Source organism: Schistocerca serialis, chromosome 11, assembly GCF_023864345.2.
Source record: "Schistocerca serialis cubense isolate TAMUIC-IGC-003099 chromosome 11, iqSchSeri2.2, whole genome shotgun sequence".
Taxonomy (NCBI): Eukaryota; Metazoa; Arthropoda; class Insecta; order Orthoptera; family Acrididae; genus Schistocerca; species Schistocerca serialis.
Genome location: NC_064648.1, coordinates 141,568,965 through 141,584,423, shown reverse-complemented (window position 1 = coordinate 141,584,423; position 15,459 = coordinate 141,568,965). Strand labels below are relative to the sequence as shown.

The 15,459-nt window shown below is 45.0% G+C and overlaps 1 protein-coding gene across 3 annotated transcripts in view; it reads left to right on the top strand.

The window, feature by feature from the left end:
* The window catches only part of LOC126426866 (speckle-type POZ protein-like), a 299,470-nt gene extending 284,781 nt beyond the window's left edge, over positions 1 to 14,689 (top strand). The window contains exons 4-5 of one of the 3 annotated variants that reach the window (XR_007576448.1): positions 14,149 to 14,329; positions 14,422 to 14,689. Coding sequence is in view for 2 of the 3 variants with exons in the window: in XM_050088901.1 (XP_049944858.1) it covers positions 14,149 to 14,194 (46 nt within the window). In the remaining variant the exon portion in view is untranslated. Of the gene's footprint in view, positions 1 to 14,148 lie in introns of all 3 variants that reach the window. The other 2 variants (XM_050088902.1, XM_050088901.1) reach the window with 2 other exon arrangements.
* The last annotated feature ends 770 nt before the right edge of the window (positions 14,690 to 15,459 follow it).

The following is a 15,459-nucleotide window of genomic DNA, read 5'->3' as shown; positions in this document are numbered from 1 at the left end:
ACACGATGCCACAGTTCATCAAGAGTAGTGACTGGTGTATTGTGAAGAGCCAGTTGCTCGGTCACCATTGACGAGACGTTTTCAATTGGTGAGAGATCTGGAGAATGTGCTGGCCAGGGCAGCAGTCGAACATTTTCTGTATCCAGAAAGGCCCGTACAAGACCTGCAACATGCAGTCGTGCATTATCCTGCTGAAATGTAGGGATCAGCAGGGATCGAATAAAGGGTTGAGCCACTAGTCGCAACACATCTGAAATGTAACGTCCACTGTTCAAAGTGCCGTCAGTGCGAAAAAGAGGTGACCGAGGCGTGTAACCGATGGCACCCCATACCATCACGCCGGGTGATAGGCTAGTATGGCGATGACGAATACACGCTTCCAATGTGCGTTCACCGCGATGTTGCCAAACACGGATGCGACCATCATGATGCTGTAAACAGAACCTGGATTCATCCGAAAACATAACGTTTTGCCATTCGTGCACCCAGTTTCGTCGTAGAGTACACCATCGCAGGCGCTCCTCTCTGTGATTCAGCGTCAACGGTAACCGCACCCACGGTCTCAGAGCTGGTAGTCCATGCTGCTGCAAACGTCGTCGAACTGTTCGTGCAGATGGTTGTTGTGTTGCAAACGTCCCCATCTGTTGACTCAAGGATGGAGACGTGGCTGCACGATCCGTTCGTTACAGCCGTGCGGACAAGATGCCTGTCATCTCGACTGCTAGTGATACGAGGCCGTTGGGACCCAGCACGGCCTTCCGTATTACCCTCCTGAATCCACCGACTCCATATTCTGCTAACAGTCATTGGATCTCGACCAACGCGAGCAGCAATGTCGCGATACGATAAACCGCAATCGCGATTGGCAGCAATCCGACCTTTATCAAAGTTGAAAACGTGATGGTACGCATTTCTTCTCCTTAGACGAGGCATCACAACAACGTTTCACCAGGCAACGCCAGTCTACTGCTGTTTGTGTACGAGAAATAGGTTGGAAACTTTCCTCATGTCAGCACGTTGTAGGTGTCTCCACCGGCGCCAACCTTGTGTCAATGCTCTGAAAAGCTAATCATTTGCATGTCACAGCATCTTCTTCCTGTCGGTTAAATGTCGCGTCTGTAGCACTTCATCTTCGTGGTTTAGCAATTTTAATGGCCAGTGGTGTATTATTCAGACAACATTCTGCATCACTAGAAATAAGTCTTCTCGCCACGGCAACTAAAGACAGTCTCTCTAATTTAGATTTTTTTCACAGTTTCCGGAAAATATTGAAGTTGCTTTTTTGAATTTGTACTGAGGCACAATTTTACTTTCACTGTGTAAAGGAGTGTTGTCGCTTTTTGAACTTTCATCATGTCCAGTGTGTAATTTTGATTATGTGAGGCAAGTGTATGTGACACCCATTGCCCCGGGGGGAGGGGCGGTTTGAATGGAATAAGACGATTTCAAATGTGAAGAAACAGGACACCTGTTGCGTTACACAATTTTTATCGGAACTAGTGTGCTCTTTCTTCACATCGACATTCTTCAAAAACAGACGTTGAAAATGAACAAAACTCTAAACGACAAAACTGGTCGCTGCAGTGGACTCGGGGAACTGCTGGCGTAATCGGCGCCCAGCGCTACCAACAGAAACGGCAAACTTTCAGATTCACGACCCAGTTCTGGCGCTACAGCTGCAGGGTTGATGGCGTTTGCAGAAATGAAAAAGCAGGGAAGTCGACTTGAAGTGTTGCGGACAAATCCGATACGTGATGATACCGAACGATGGACCCACGAGACACCTTTCAGTGTGCCACTTACATGCAGTTACCGCAGCTTGCACGGTGGTTGTCGGGAGGCGTGGACATCCGTCGTTTTCCTCTCAGTTCTTGCTCTGAGGGGGATAGCTTGCTGATGTACAGAGTATCCAATAATAAATCAATACTCCAACGAACAGCTCTAAAACCGGGAGTGTACTTACAACGTGCAGCCCATATTTTTATAGGCAGGCACGTTGATGATTTTCCGCTGATATATCCATACTTTCCTCGATACATGGGGAGCAGATAACGGTATTTTACTAAATATCGATACATCGGATACTGTACATTTTAAAAATATCAAGTCATAGGCAAGCTCTATCATTCCGCAATCGACGTCTGTTAGAACCCGTCGTGCGGCCATCAGGACGTCGGAAAGCCTTTCCCAGGAGCCACCTCAGTACAGGTGACAGCGCGGCCAACGCACTGCCCTTTTATACCTTGTATACGCGATACTGCTGCCATCTGTATGTGTAGATATCGCTATCCCATGACCTTCTGTCAGCTCAGCCTGTCTCTGCCTGGAAGCACCCGGGTGGTTCTACAGCGCAAAAGGCCTGCTGTCAATTAGAAATCAGAAACTACTCGAAATTGTACGTAGACGGAATAGATTTTAAATAAGCTAAACATTTATTCAAAACAACTGATGCCTTGTCATCCACAAACTAAATACTTTCCTTAGTGAAGTGTGGTTTCACATTTTAATGAACAATATGATCAAATAGCACACCATCGACTGCTAGACACATTTGGAATCGCTGTTTGAGCGAGAGAGATGTACTGGACTAGCTACATTGGATGATACGTTGTCGTGTGGTCTGGCGCGTATCATCTGACATACCTGGGGTTCATGACAGACTCTATCTTTCAGTGCTCCCCGTAGAAAGAAATCCATTTGAGTCATATCAGGGCACCTGGCTGGCCTTTGTACTGCAGCATTCCGTCCCATACAACGGCCAGGAAACTTTCCAGTCATTGGTCGCTTTGGAGCAGGCGAAGAGTCTGGGCAGTGGTCGTGTTCGATCCACATACGCTGTCGGTTGTCCACGGAACTACCTCCAGAAGAATAGGCTCGATGTTAGTAAGAATATGTGCATATGTATTTCCATTTAATCACCCCGTGGAAGAAGTAAGGTCCCACAGTATAATTTCGTATCGTGCCAAATCATACATTGGTAATTCAATACCGCTAGTATTCTACCTGATGAAGCGAGCGCACATTTTCAGAATCGTTTGCCATGCACTGCAGCGCAGAAAGACAAAATTTTGAGCCACGTTCAAAATCACGTCCTCAGGAGTTCCCAGTGGAGTGTCAGATGGTAAGGGTGGCATCAATGTAAATGCGGGGTGCGAGAGACACTCGTCTGCCTGACCCCTCATTCAATGAACACAGGATATCTTAAAGAATACCCGGTCTGCATTTAAATTCCTTTGTCCGTTTCTGAAGGGTTGCCCTGCAAGGCAAAGGAATTTCTCGCTTTCGCAAATAAGTGTATGCTTTAGGTGACAGAGCTCTTAAAGTTAATGGATGGGCAATGTCCTCCGAATTCCACTTTGGCCTTTTATTTTCATTTAATAGACATCTTATTTGTGCCGGTGTAAAACACTTTGACAATACACTATTTACACTTTTGTGCAATACGACTTTTGCTTTCACGTCAGATGACTCTTCTGCCCGCTTCGACGAAAGAACACGTCGGAGATCTTTCGTTTTACTTCGTAAGGTTGCATCACATTTTTTAGTGCCGCTTCTTTCTGTGCATTCAGTTTTTTTAAAAGTTCAGTCTTGGCCCTCAGTTCCTTAATTTCCAAATCCTTATTCACTACTTCAGTGGGTTCATGAACGCAGTCTGTACATGCGGTTCGGTCCACTTTCTTTCTTTCGGCGGCACAGTTTCTAAAGCTGTCAGAGATAGCTTTTGCAAACTTCTTACTCCACAGCATTGTGCACGTCTTCCGGATCTCTAAAGCATAAATTTAATTTTAATTTTATTATTCGTAAAATTATTTACCGAGTAGGCCTACTACTCCTAAAAATTACTATGCAACTGCATTAATTTCTCACTAAAAATCAGATCAGTTGACGAAAGCGATTAAATATGAGTGGCATAAGCGGCTGCAATAGCCCAGTTTGATAAAATGTAAATATACAATGTAAGAGGAAATACAGGTATACGAACCCATAACTTCCAACATGGGAGTCAGAAACCACACCATTACGCTGCGAAGTCAACTGGTCAGCATCAGCTATTGTTACAGAAGTAAATGTAAACAAATTACGCGAAATATGATGATTTTGTCATTTGAACTATATACTAGCTTTAAAATAGTCAACATATCGAGAATACTTAAAGAAACGGCTATTTCTAAGACAAATGTAGCTATTATATCCAGGAGGAAAAGCAAATACACTTGAGCAACATTATTTATTGCCTGTACAATATAGCGAGTCATTCACTCCCGTAAAGCAATATAGCAATGCGTCAAAAAGCATCGCATTTATGTGAATTCGTTTGTATTACGGTAATTTTTCAGTTTCAATTATTGAAAGTGTTATGTATGTGCAGACGTCTTACCCTTGCGTTTGCATCACCGCTTTCCGCAATTTCTTGTCCACGCCAGTTCGGAATGTTTATGCAGGGGATTGCTCCTGGTAATAACTTCTTCCTTGAAGGTAACCCCAGAAGCTCATTTCTCAAATCCCGTTCACAATCTTCTGGCCGATAAGGAGCTGACCACACACGTGCAGTTTCCGCATTCACTTTGTCCTTGCGTTTGCATCGAACCATCCATTCACGTCGCAAGTGCTCATCCTTGGGAAACACGTGATACGTAACGTCCGTCGTCGTCCGAGCACTGTTAAAGCAATGTGCCACGGGACACTTACAGCGAGTCTTGCTCGTGGCTGTCTCAAAACTGAATGCTCGGCGCTGCAGCCTCCTCCCCTCTCCGTGACGTCAAGGCGCGCGAGGGCGTCTGAGTGTTTTTTTACTCGCTTGGGGCCGGAATGGCCTGCCTGCTTTTCCTATATGCCTCGGTTCCGAAATGCCGTGCCGGCGATTCCGCGGCACGCACCTTAAATCGGTGGCAACGCACTGGGCAGACCCATCCGGGCAGCGTTCATTTTTGGGTAAATGAGTTGGCACCACTGCGAGACAGCAGACGATAGCCATCTCCCGAAACACAACATTGTGGAGTAAATTACATCAACACAGGAACAGAAATCAAAAGCCAAGGTTGCTACATAAATTACGAATATACATCAGTACCGAATAGCTGTTCATCTAAAGGCATTTTCATCTACAATTCCCTCCTAAATGGATGGATATATTCCAAAGCGATTATAAACGAAATGTGGTGCAATTATACCGGACAACTAAAGACTTGCTCTTCCATTGTGTTTCCTCTAAGAGGTAAAAGTTCCCCTTGATTGGGTGGATTGAAGCGCAACCATTCTTGTGATACGAGTAATTTTTTTTGTTTTTACGGCAACAACTAATTTGTGTAATGTCGGCACTAGTTTTTAGCCATACAAAAGTCCCTATGGTTGATCAAATTACCTATTTTGAGAAACTGCTTGCAATGATGGATTTATACTCCAAATTTCGTAGTGCACTTTCTTGGCGTCTCTGGCAAACCGCGTGGTTTATTTTCGGTCGCCTTTGTGATGCGTCCAATAGCGGTAAGGCTGACTTGTGTGTAAACTACAATCCTTTCTCTTTGAGACAGGCAACATTAGCCCCCAGTTCTCTCTGTGCCGACTCTTTAATACAATCCATGATTGCAATAGAGGTGACTGAGCCATTTTTACCCCAAAGATCGCAATTCTTTGCATTGTGCAGATTTTCCTGTGATGTGGTGCGCTTATCCATCACCTCTGAATAACATATTCGTACATGTCCACAGAGCATTTCACACGGTGGATTACTGTCGACTGTTGAAGAAGATGGAAACGTGTGGAATAGGTTCCCATGCATGTGAGTGGGCCTCAGCTCTTAAGTGACAGAACCCAGTATGTTGTCCTCAGTGGCGAGTGTTCGCCAGAGGCAGGAGTGCTCCAGAAAAGGGTGATGGGACTGCTGTTGCTGTCTGTATACATAAATGGTCCGGTGGACAGGTATCTGCAGCTGTTTGCTGATTGTCCCCTAGTGTACAGTAAGATGTCGTCGTTGAGTGAGTGTAGGAGGACACAAGGCGAGTTGGACAAAATTTCTAGTTGGTGTGACGAATGGCAGCCATCTGTAAATGTAGAGAAACGTAAGTTGATGCAGGTGAGTAGGAAAAACAGACACGTAGTGTTGAGGTGTTCCGCTAGACACAGAGGCGTCGCTTAAATGTCTGAGCGAGAGTTCGCAAAGTGATACGAAATGGAACGAGGTTGAGAGGACTGCGGTAGGGAAGGCGGGAGGTAGACTTTAGTTTGTTGGGAGAATTTTAAGAAAGAGTGGTTGGCCTGTAGATGAGGCTGCATGTAGGCCGCTGGTGCGACCTATTCTCGAGTACTGCTAGAGTGTTTGGTATTGGCAACAGGTAGAATTAAAGGAAGACAGCTATAGGATTGACAGCTGAGCTGCTAGATTTGCTATTGGTAGTTTAGAGTGACGCAGAGGTATTGCGCAGAATCTTCAGGAACTCAAATCGGAATCACTGGAGGGGAGCCGACGTTCTTTTCGAGGAATTCTGTTGAGAAAATTTAGAGAACCGTCTTTCGAGGCTGACTGCAGAACAGTTCTAGTTCTGGCAATGTACACTTGAGACAAGGCGTGTGAAGATAGGGTGAGAGGCGTTGTCGCTCGTACAGAGGCATACAGGCAGTCGTTTCTCCCTCGCTCTACTTGGGAGCGGAACGGAAAAAGCAGATGACTGCAGTCAGTTGAGAACTTTTTATATGTACCAGTTACTACTATTGTTTCATATGGTTGCTGCTCCACCTACATTGATTATTTTGTACTGAATGCAGCAGTTTTATTAGGTCTGTAGTTTCTAGTTGGTATTTCACTTGTCTTTGGAGCTTCTTACTGGCTCTCTCGCTTGGGATTAGCCTTCAACTGTGGGGAGAGGTTCCCGCGACATTGGTTAAAGTTCAGCAATGCCAGATCTATACAAGTATTTTGATATTTGTAAGTGAACATGCGATAATGAATCAACACTCTGTTTGTATTTCTTACAGGCACCTGATTTCTTTCTGGCATGATCCAATTTATGCATTGCATTAGATACAGGAAATACAGTACTTTTTTGAGACTGGTCTAAAGTTACGGTTTAAGTGTTTGTACTACTACTGAAAGAGAAATTTTACTCGGAAGCAGCGTAGCTGGTGTACACTTGAAGTTTACTTAGACCTTTTTAAGTATAAATGTAAAGTTTTACGCCTTCTGTAGTGGTGTGTAACTTATTTTGTGCCCAGAATTTTCAGAAAATGCAAAAAGTTGCACAAAGTTAACATGACTGAGTATAGTAGTTGTGCAGGATGCCGCCTGCCACAGACCATATGGTGGGTTGCAAAGTGTGTAAGCAGATGGAAATGAATGTTCCAGTGGATGTATCTCTTGTTGCATGCATGATTATATGAGCACATGTGACGGTTATTATGCAGCGGGTAGTGTGTGTGTGTGTGTGTGTGTGTGTGTGTGTGTGTGTGTGTGTGTGTGTGTCAGGGAGAGCCGACCTGGTGCCCTTGTTCTATTTGAAATATGTCGACCGACTTATTGTGTACGAAGGAGTGACTTTTATATCTTTTGTCGATACGTCAGGAAATTTCCATGTTACTGGTCTGAATCACTTAGCTGTCTGGTGAGGAAGTAGTATTTCAGTGCTTACAGATGCGTTTAGTTTCTATTGTTTTCTTCCTAAGTGACTGAAGGAATTGGTACCCAGAGAAGGTAGTTTTGGGGTGTGTTTGAATGCAGATGAAGGATTGGGTAGCAACTGCATGCCGAGGTGAAAGGAGGCGGATCTGTGGAGTGAATTATGAGGAAAACCAAATGAATTTGTTAGGAGATGGAGTGCACCTATTTTTAATAGGAGATGGGTGAAGTTTTTGATTATGGGCTAGTGCTGTGGATCTGTCTGTAATACGCTGGTTAACCCGTATCGCAGAAGCGAGATTTCTAGATTTGTGACTTGTCGCTCGGAAGAAGTGTGTTCCGAATTGTTGGCAGTTTTGCGGCTGTGACAGTTTCTTTCATTTGGTGTGTGTGTCTCGATAGTAGAGAGTGTGTCGATGTTTTGTGCAGGAGCCTTTCTGAGGAGGAGCGAGGCAGGAGGCTGATAGAGGCGGCTAAGGTGGGGGAGGTGGAGGTGGTGCGGGCGTTGCTCGCGGCTGGGGCGGACGTGGGGGCGGGGGACGGGGGCGGGGTGACCGCCCTGCACTGGGCTGCATGGAGAGGCCACGCGGCTGTGGTGCGGCTGCTGCTGTCTGCGGCGTCCGACCCCAACGCCAGGAGTCATGGGGGGTGGACGCCGCTGCACTTGGCGGCATTCTTTGGCCACACAGAAGCGGCGGCCGCGTTGCTGCAGGCCGGAGCCGACAGGGGGGTGAGGACTAATGACGGGAGGACCCCCCTGGACTTAGCCAGGCAGCGAAACCGGCAGCGGCTCGTCGAGATGCTAACACAGCATTAATACGTGCCAGTAGTACTTCATTGTACAGGGTATTAAAATAAAAAATTGAAAAAAAAGATCGCTTTCTCTATTCATTTCTACCTTTTGCAGTCCACACAATTTCTCCAGTAACACCACAACTACTGCAACAACAGGAGATATCTGTAAACCAACGTGACAAACCTTCCTTTTCAGAATTCACTCTGTAAAACATTTCACAAGCAATTTCGGCAAAAGCACAGCAACAATTGACAAATACTCCATCATTTATAAACTCCACTTCTCTCTCCCTCTCTGTCTTGTGTTTCTCGTCCCATATACAGTATTCAAACAGCTTACAAGAATACAGCCGACCTCTCTTTCAACCGCCTGTATTTCGAAATGTAAACACCCAGTCTCTTCCAAGAGACAAATGCGAGAATACCGGTTGTTGTGCGTTAATGTTAGTTCTTTGCACCAGTCTCCTACATTACCTAATTACTGCAAACCATTTGCTAGCAGTGTCTATGTTGCTACATCACATCACTGCAAACTGCACCATACTCACATTACTGCCATATAAGCTGTTCAGTTAGAATGTATCTTCGCTTCCGACTTCACACTGAATTCACTTCTGTGCGTGCACTGCACAAGTACTTTTCGTGTTTAATTGTAATGTCACATTTGTAGCAGTGCTCACACCACATCATGCTCACACCATCTGCAGGCTTCTTGCCAGCTCACCTTCAAATAAAGAGAATTGAAGAACCACCTAAAACCATTAGACTCCTAAACACCTCCCTTGCTGCTCTTACAGAACAAACTACCATCTCTCAAGGAATTATACTCAATCGCGTGAGACATACAGCCATCACTGGAATTATTCGGCAGTTTCCCAAAGTACACTTTTGCGTCTCTGTAGACGCTTTGGAAGCAGACCACACTTGGAACATTCATTCCCCTGTCTGCTGTGATACAATTAGACTTGGCATCCCCGTGCGTGCATGTGTGACCAAAGCGGCAGACTGCATTCTGAACAAGAGCTTCTGTGGCCCTCATGTGGCGGCGTTACACACGGAAGCTCCTCAACATTCTCTGTGAGGAAGCAGCGGCGCCAGGAGACAGTACTGACTTTGTGAGTGACCTCCACGGCATTGATGAATACTTCAGGCTCTGCCAGTTGATCCTCAACATAAATAAATGTAATACACTCTGCATACACAGGAAAAGAAATCCACTACTGTACAATTACACTGCTGATCACAAATTGCTGGAAACAGTAAGTCACCTACCGTAAAATATCTAGCAGTAACTATCCAGAGCCACCTTGCGTGCAATGACCAAAAATACCAATTGCTAAGAAACTGCGGCAGATCTTTCCTCAGCGATTCCATAATCACACGTTTTGGGCTCCTAAATCCAAATTTCGTGCTTCCTGCCCTGTAGTATGTCGACTTCACAACGAAAGCCTCAAAATTTTCCGACTTTTCTCAGATTTTCATTTATTTCACAAAGACTACGTGTTTCTCAAAGTTGAAAACTCAACACAAAATTAAATTGGACAAACTCTTCTACAACATGCGGCAATCAGCAGTGATTTTCTGACTGCGAGTGGTGACCGCGCTAGAGCGTCCTAAAAAAACGGCGACTCCCCAAAATTCGGATCGCGCCTAACGCCATTCACCTGTTCCATTCTGCTATTACGGCACTTTCGAACGGTATGGCACGCTTCAGTAGACGGAGAACAGCCCAGAACTCCACCTGTGTTCTTCGCATCGTCAAACACAATAGCACTCACGGCAGACATCTGTTGTCCAAACAGACGTCATATATTTTGAAACGTGTTCGCATTTATTTAAACTAGTGCTTGTAAGTGTGTGGTTGGTATCTGAGAAATTGCTAAAATTTATTTTGTTATCGAAATACGTAAATCTCAGTCCAGTGCGACAGAAATGTGTAAAAATTAAATTTTGAACGGAAGTATGCGAAGCACATGCTACACGATGCGAAATCCAGGCTAGCCCGTACAGTGACCAATTCGCCTGCGAGAGCGCAGGTGGTTTTCAATGTAATTTATACATACCATTTGTTTGCAAAACAGATAACTGAAATTAAAATATTGGTCCTGAATACTGTGAATCCTTATCTTCAAACTTGTAAACAATAACTGCACCAGATCTGCTGTCGTGTCTATTGTGCAAATGAAGATAAAATGTAACGCATCCCGCATTGTGTCAAAACTGCTCCAAAATTCACAAGATAACGCCTTTCTGAGATAATTTACCGATTTGGAAAGTCTGAAACGATAATTTCACAGAGACATTCTGGTGTGTGGCGGAGGATAGTTTGAGTACCACAGCTGTGCCGGCCTTTTCCTGTTGCAGTCGCGATGCTAGAAATATCTTTGAACTACTCGTCTATTAAGAGCTCTGAATGGAAAGTAAGAAACCCGGAGAACATCTGGGGTGCATTTCCTCGCCATGTTACAGTTTTAGGTGGAACCTTTAACCTGCCACCTCTGCAGTGGGCGACATAGGTGGCTGAGACTGACGGCAGGGCCAGGGAATCGTGAGAAACTGATCCAAGTGCTTTACTCAAAAACTACCTCGGGCCATTAATCTGAGAAACGAGTCGTGAAGACAGCATCTTAGACTTGCAAGTGACAAATAGACCCGAACTTTTCGAATCTGTTAGGGTAGAACGGGGAATCAGCTATGCCAAGACCGTTACAGTGTTACCGAATACGACCGTAACCATAAATAGAAAATAAGTTGGGAATATTATTGTGCTTAGCAAGAGCGACGAGAAACAGGCTTCAGCTTTCCTTTCCTCTGCAGCACCAACAGCGCGGGTGTCAGTGGAAGCAGTGGAAGAGCATTGTGAAATACGCTTCAGACAGGTGTGTACCGACCAAATGCGTTTCAAGCCCAGTTTCACAGCGATGAGTTTACAGCACTTCTTTTCATTTAAGTGCACGTCTGCGCACGCCAGATCACGAGATAACAAAGGAATTTCCGAGATCCGAATTTCATCGATAAAAATGACGCCAAAGAAACAGTTGTTTCTGGAAAGAGCAACGTATCTGTAACATGTTGCATTACTCCCTACGTAACGAAAGCCCGTGTAAACATTCGGTCTTGTCTGTAAGGCAGAAACGCTTACGACACTGTTATTCACGTGCAAACAGCAACAGGTGGCGTCAAGACAGCCCGCGCAAACGGCCGGCGCAGTCGCCGAGGGGAAACTCGCAGGTGGGGGAGCGACGCAGAATGCGGACAGCGAATCCGGCAGAGGGCCGCGCATGCGCAGAAGCAGCGGTGGGGCGGGAGCAGGCGGTAGGGGCGGTCCGACCACGGCGGCGGAGAAAAGACCGGCCACACGACAGGGGGGGCCGAAACTAAATCAGGACGATCACTTCCGACATAAAATCTGTAATACTGTTTAGCGATTACTGCTCCAGTTGTACTCAACAATTTCAAAGTCGGTGATGATCGCAGACACCGGTGTCCGGCTGCCATTTAGTGTCCCAGTATTACAAAGATATTTTCTCTCGCCCTCCCAGCAGTTTCGTAGTTATGTCACAGCACGCTACATCTGTCTAATGGCAATCCACTATGTACTAACACTAAAAACTTTATTTCGATAACAACCTCTGTTAAAATTAGTGCTCTGGATGATTTAATACATGTAATGTTTTATTTTTGCAGCAAGTGTCAATGACAGGTATAGGTACATCAGCTGACTTTCAAGCTGTCATTACTATCCATGCAGAAGTAAACAACGCTACGGCAGTTCTTTTAAGGGATGGGTTTACACCTGAAAACGTCCAACTATATCCCAGCAGACGTGCAATTGCATGTTCTGTCGCTGAGACATTCCGCTTAAATATTTACGCGCCATCCTGGACTGACGTTACACATGCACGATCGGACTATTTTTTAATCAGGATGTCCCATGTCTTTTGGTAAATGTGTGTATGCGAAGCACACGCTACACGATGCGAATTAGAGGCTACTCAGTATATCGAACAATTCGCCTGCGAGAGAGCAGGCCGATTTCAGTGTAATTTGTATATGTCTGCAAAACAAATTACTCTGATTAAAATGTTGGCCCTGAAGATTGTTCATCTTCATGTTTAGACTTCATTTACCTGTTTAAAACATCTAAAATCATATATTTTCACAGATACATTGTGACACTCACTGTACCTTACAGTGGACATGAACGTTGATGGTAATTACATTTGTTGGCCTAGCTGTGTGAACGGAACGCTTCTCTGTTCTGGAACCAGTTACTATTAAGAGAGTGACCGAACTGTCAAAAACGTACGGTACAGGTCCAGTGCGACAGCCGTCTGGAGGCAGAAAGGGTGCCAGCGTCACAGAACCAGCAGACGGATTCGCTACGCCCGCGCATGCGCAGAAGTACGCCTTCTGCTTCTCGCTCGGGTGGCCACCGGCCAAGTGGAGAGTTTCGTAATGCAGATTTTGCGCCTTTTGCGGTGAGTAACTCTTCACGAACACAGTAACTAAAGGATGTAGAAAAAGAGCCTGGAGGACGCATTGTCAAAGGCGTTGCGAATGTGGTCACCTCTCTAAACCTCTGCACTCCCTCCGCATCAAACAAGAGAGCTCCAAGGGTGAGATTTTTCAGCCATCGAGTCCCGTATTTTCTGAGACAGCAAAAGGCGACTTCGTCAGCGCAGCACATTTTAATTGTATTTTAAGGGAGACAGACTCAGAAGGCGCGACACCCTTCTGTGGTTCCCTGCAAAATCTGGCTGCAGGTCTGGACACGGAAGCCGCAGCTGAGCGGCGCGCCGCCACACGCACTCACTGCACGCACGTCTCGCCAGTGTCGGCTTCGAGGCCTGACAGACTCTACACCACAGCGGGCTGTGAGTGACTGTGCAGGATTACGACGCAGCCCCTGTCAGCTTTTCCGACCGTGACACTGTAAGTGAGAAAGTAAAAGGTCTACCTCGTCCGAAAATAATTGGCAGAGGATACTGGACATTAAATTGTAACCTCCTCCACATAACATCGGTGAATATACATTTCATTGCTCGGTACAAATAGTGGGTTAACTGGAAACGTTTTTCCGTAAAGCAATCTCGTAAAACCCGGTGTTCGGAAATTAGTTACAAATTTCGCCTACAGGATTGAAGTAAAGCGTGAATTTCATTTTGAATTATTTGAAAGTTGTAAGAATAATTAGTAATTGCCACTACATCACTCAAAAAAATAATTCGTTAACGTGACATATCAGACTGTAAATAATACAAAACATGTAGGCAAGTCCTAGATACGACTTACTTATTTACAGAATTTTCGTTCGGGGGGCAGTAAGCAGTTATATTATGTATAAAATGCTGCACAGGCAACCATGTCCTCCAGATAAACTCATGTGTGTTTCTGGAGAAACACTGGCCACGATAGCAGGAAAGGAACAAGTAGGGGCGGACCCTTCGACTGCAGGCGACAGACTAACTGGGCGACATTTTGGAAGAAAATTTCCTCCAACTGACAGCAAAGCGAGGCCGTGGAGATGGTGTAAAGTGTCTGGTAGCAAAGCTAAAAAGAAACTGGAGTGTGGGAAAGGAAAGAAACAACATACTGTTGTCCAGTGTGTGATGTTGCGCTGTGCATGCCAGAATGCTTTGAACCATTTCACACGAAAGCCAATTACGTATACAAATTATTTATAAAAAATTGTAATTTAATTTAGTTGTGTATTAAGATATTATTTAGTAAATGCCTTTCAGTTTGTTTGTTTGCAGACTTCAAAGTGGTGGTTTGTTGTTCCGGTGAGAGGCAACGGGGCCAGCGTGTGTGGCGGTGGTGTTATGACGTCACCACAGTGTGAGAGCAAGAGGCGCATGCCGTGGTCTTCAGTTGACGATGGACTATCGCAAAGAAACAGCAGAGACACTCACCAAGGTCTTGGTAATACGACATTAAATAACAACCTTTTTCTTTTCCGTTACTATCACGAAATTTTAACACTGTTAATGTAGTAAAAATTGTGGTATCGATAGCTACGCTACCACGGCGTAGGTGCAAGTTCCCAAGGTGGCGGCCTCTAGCCGGCCGGCGCTGTGCGGCTCTGCTCTGCGAGCTCCGTTTGATCAGGGGCAGACGGCCGACAGTGCAGATGAGTAATCAAAGACAAGGTTGACAGCTTTGGAGCACCAACAGACGGTCCAAACAGCACACTGAATGGGGCAGATTTCCCAGCACACCGTTAATACACTTCCTACTGATTCAACTTTGCTCTCGCCACATTTAGTTTTGAAGAATAAAAATCCGCCGGTCAAAATAAAAGAACTTGTTTCTTTCCCCAAGCCACGGCGTCTACGTCATCGTGAACTGATTGACATTGCAATGGCTAATACAAAAGAGGCAGGTGAGAAGAGGAAATGCTACAAAAGAAGGTAAATCACACTCGAATATCTCAAGTTCGACAAACAGTTTTAGTTCGAGCACATCCATTATCTGGTAAAGCAAGGAACAGGTGTCAGAAATTTGTATTACTTTATAACTGACAATTTCGGACTCGACGAATCCCACTTCCGAACGCAGGACATCTTGAAACACTCACAACGAAAGCTTCGAGAGGTCTTCATCACATCACCAATATAAAACCGTTCACTAAATAATTGGTTGACTTCCTATTCCTTAATGATGACACCACCATACCGACATATAACAATTACGTTCTGACAACACGTACTTCATTTTCGTATGACATCAACCGTTTGTACACAGTAGTCAAGCTGTTTGTATGGGTTTTCTTTCATTCGCACGTAAATGACGAAAATAATATTTTTCCTGATACAGTACTACAAGTACAAGCCATTTCGTACGTCTATTTTCACTGCCTTACGACTTTTATGTAACAGATACAATGATCGTTACAGAGCATATACCACGTCATGTTCTAACATAACTGACCCAGCTCTTTAGAATACATCATTTTACAAGCAAAGGTTACGTAAAAGAAGACAGCAATGAGTTTTTCGAAGAAAAAAGGCATCACAGAAGATACAAGCAACATGAGAAACAATAACATCGAA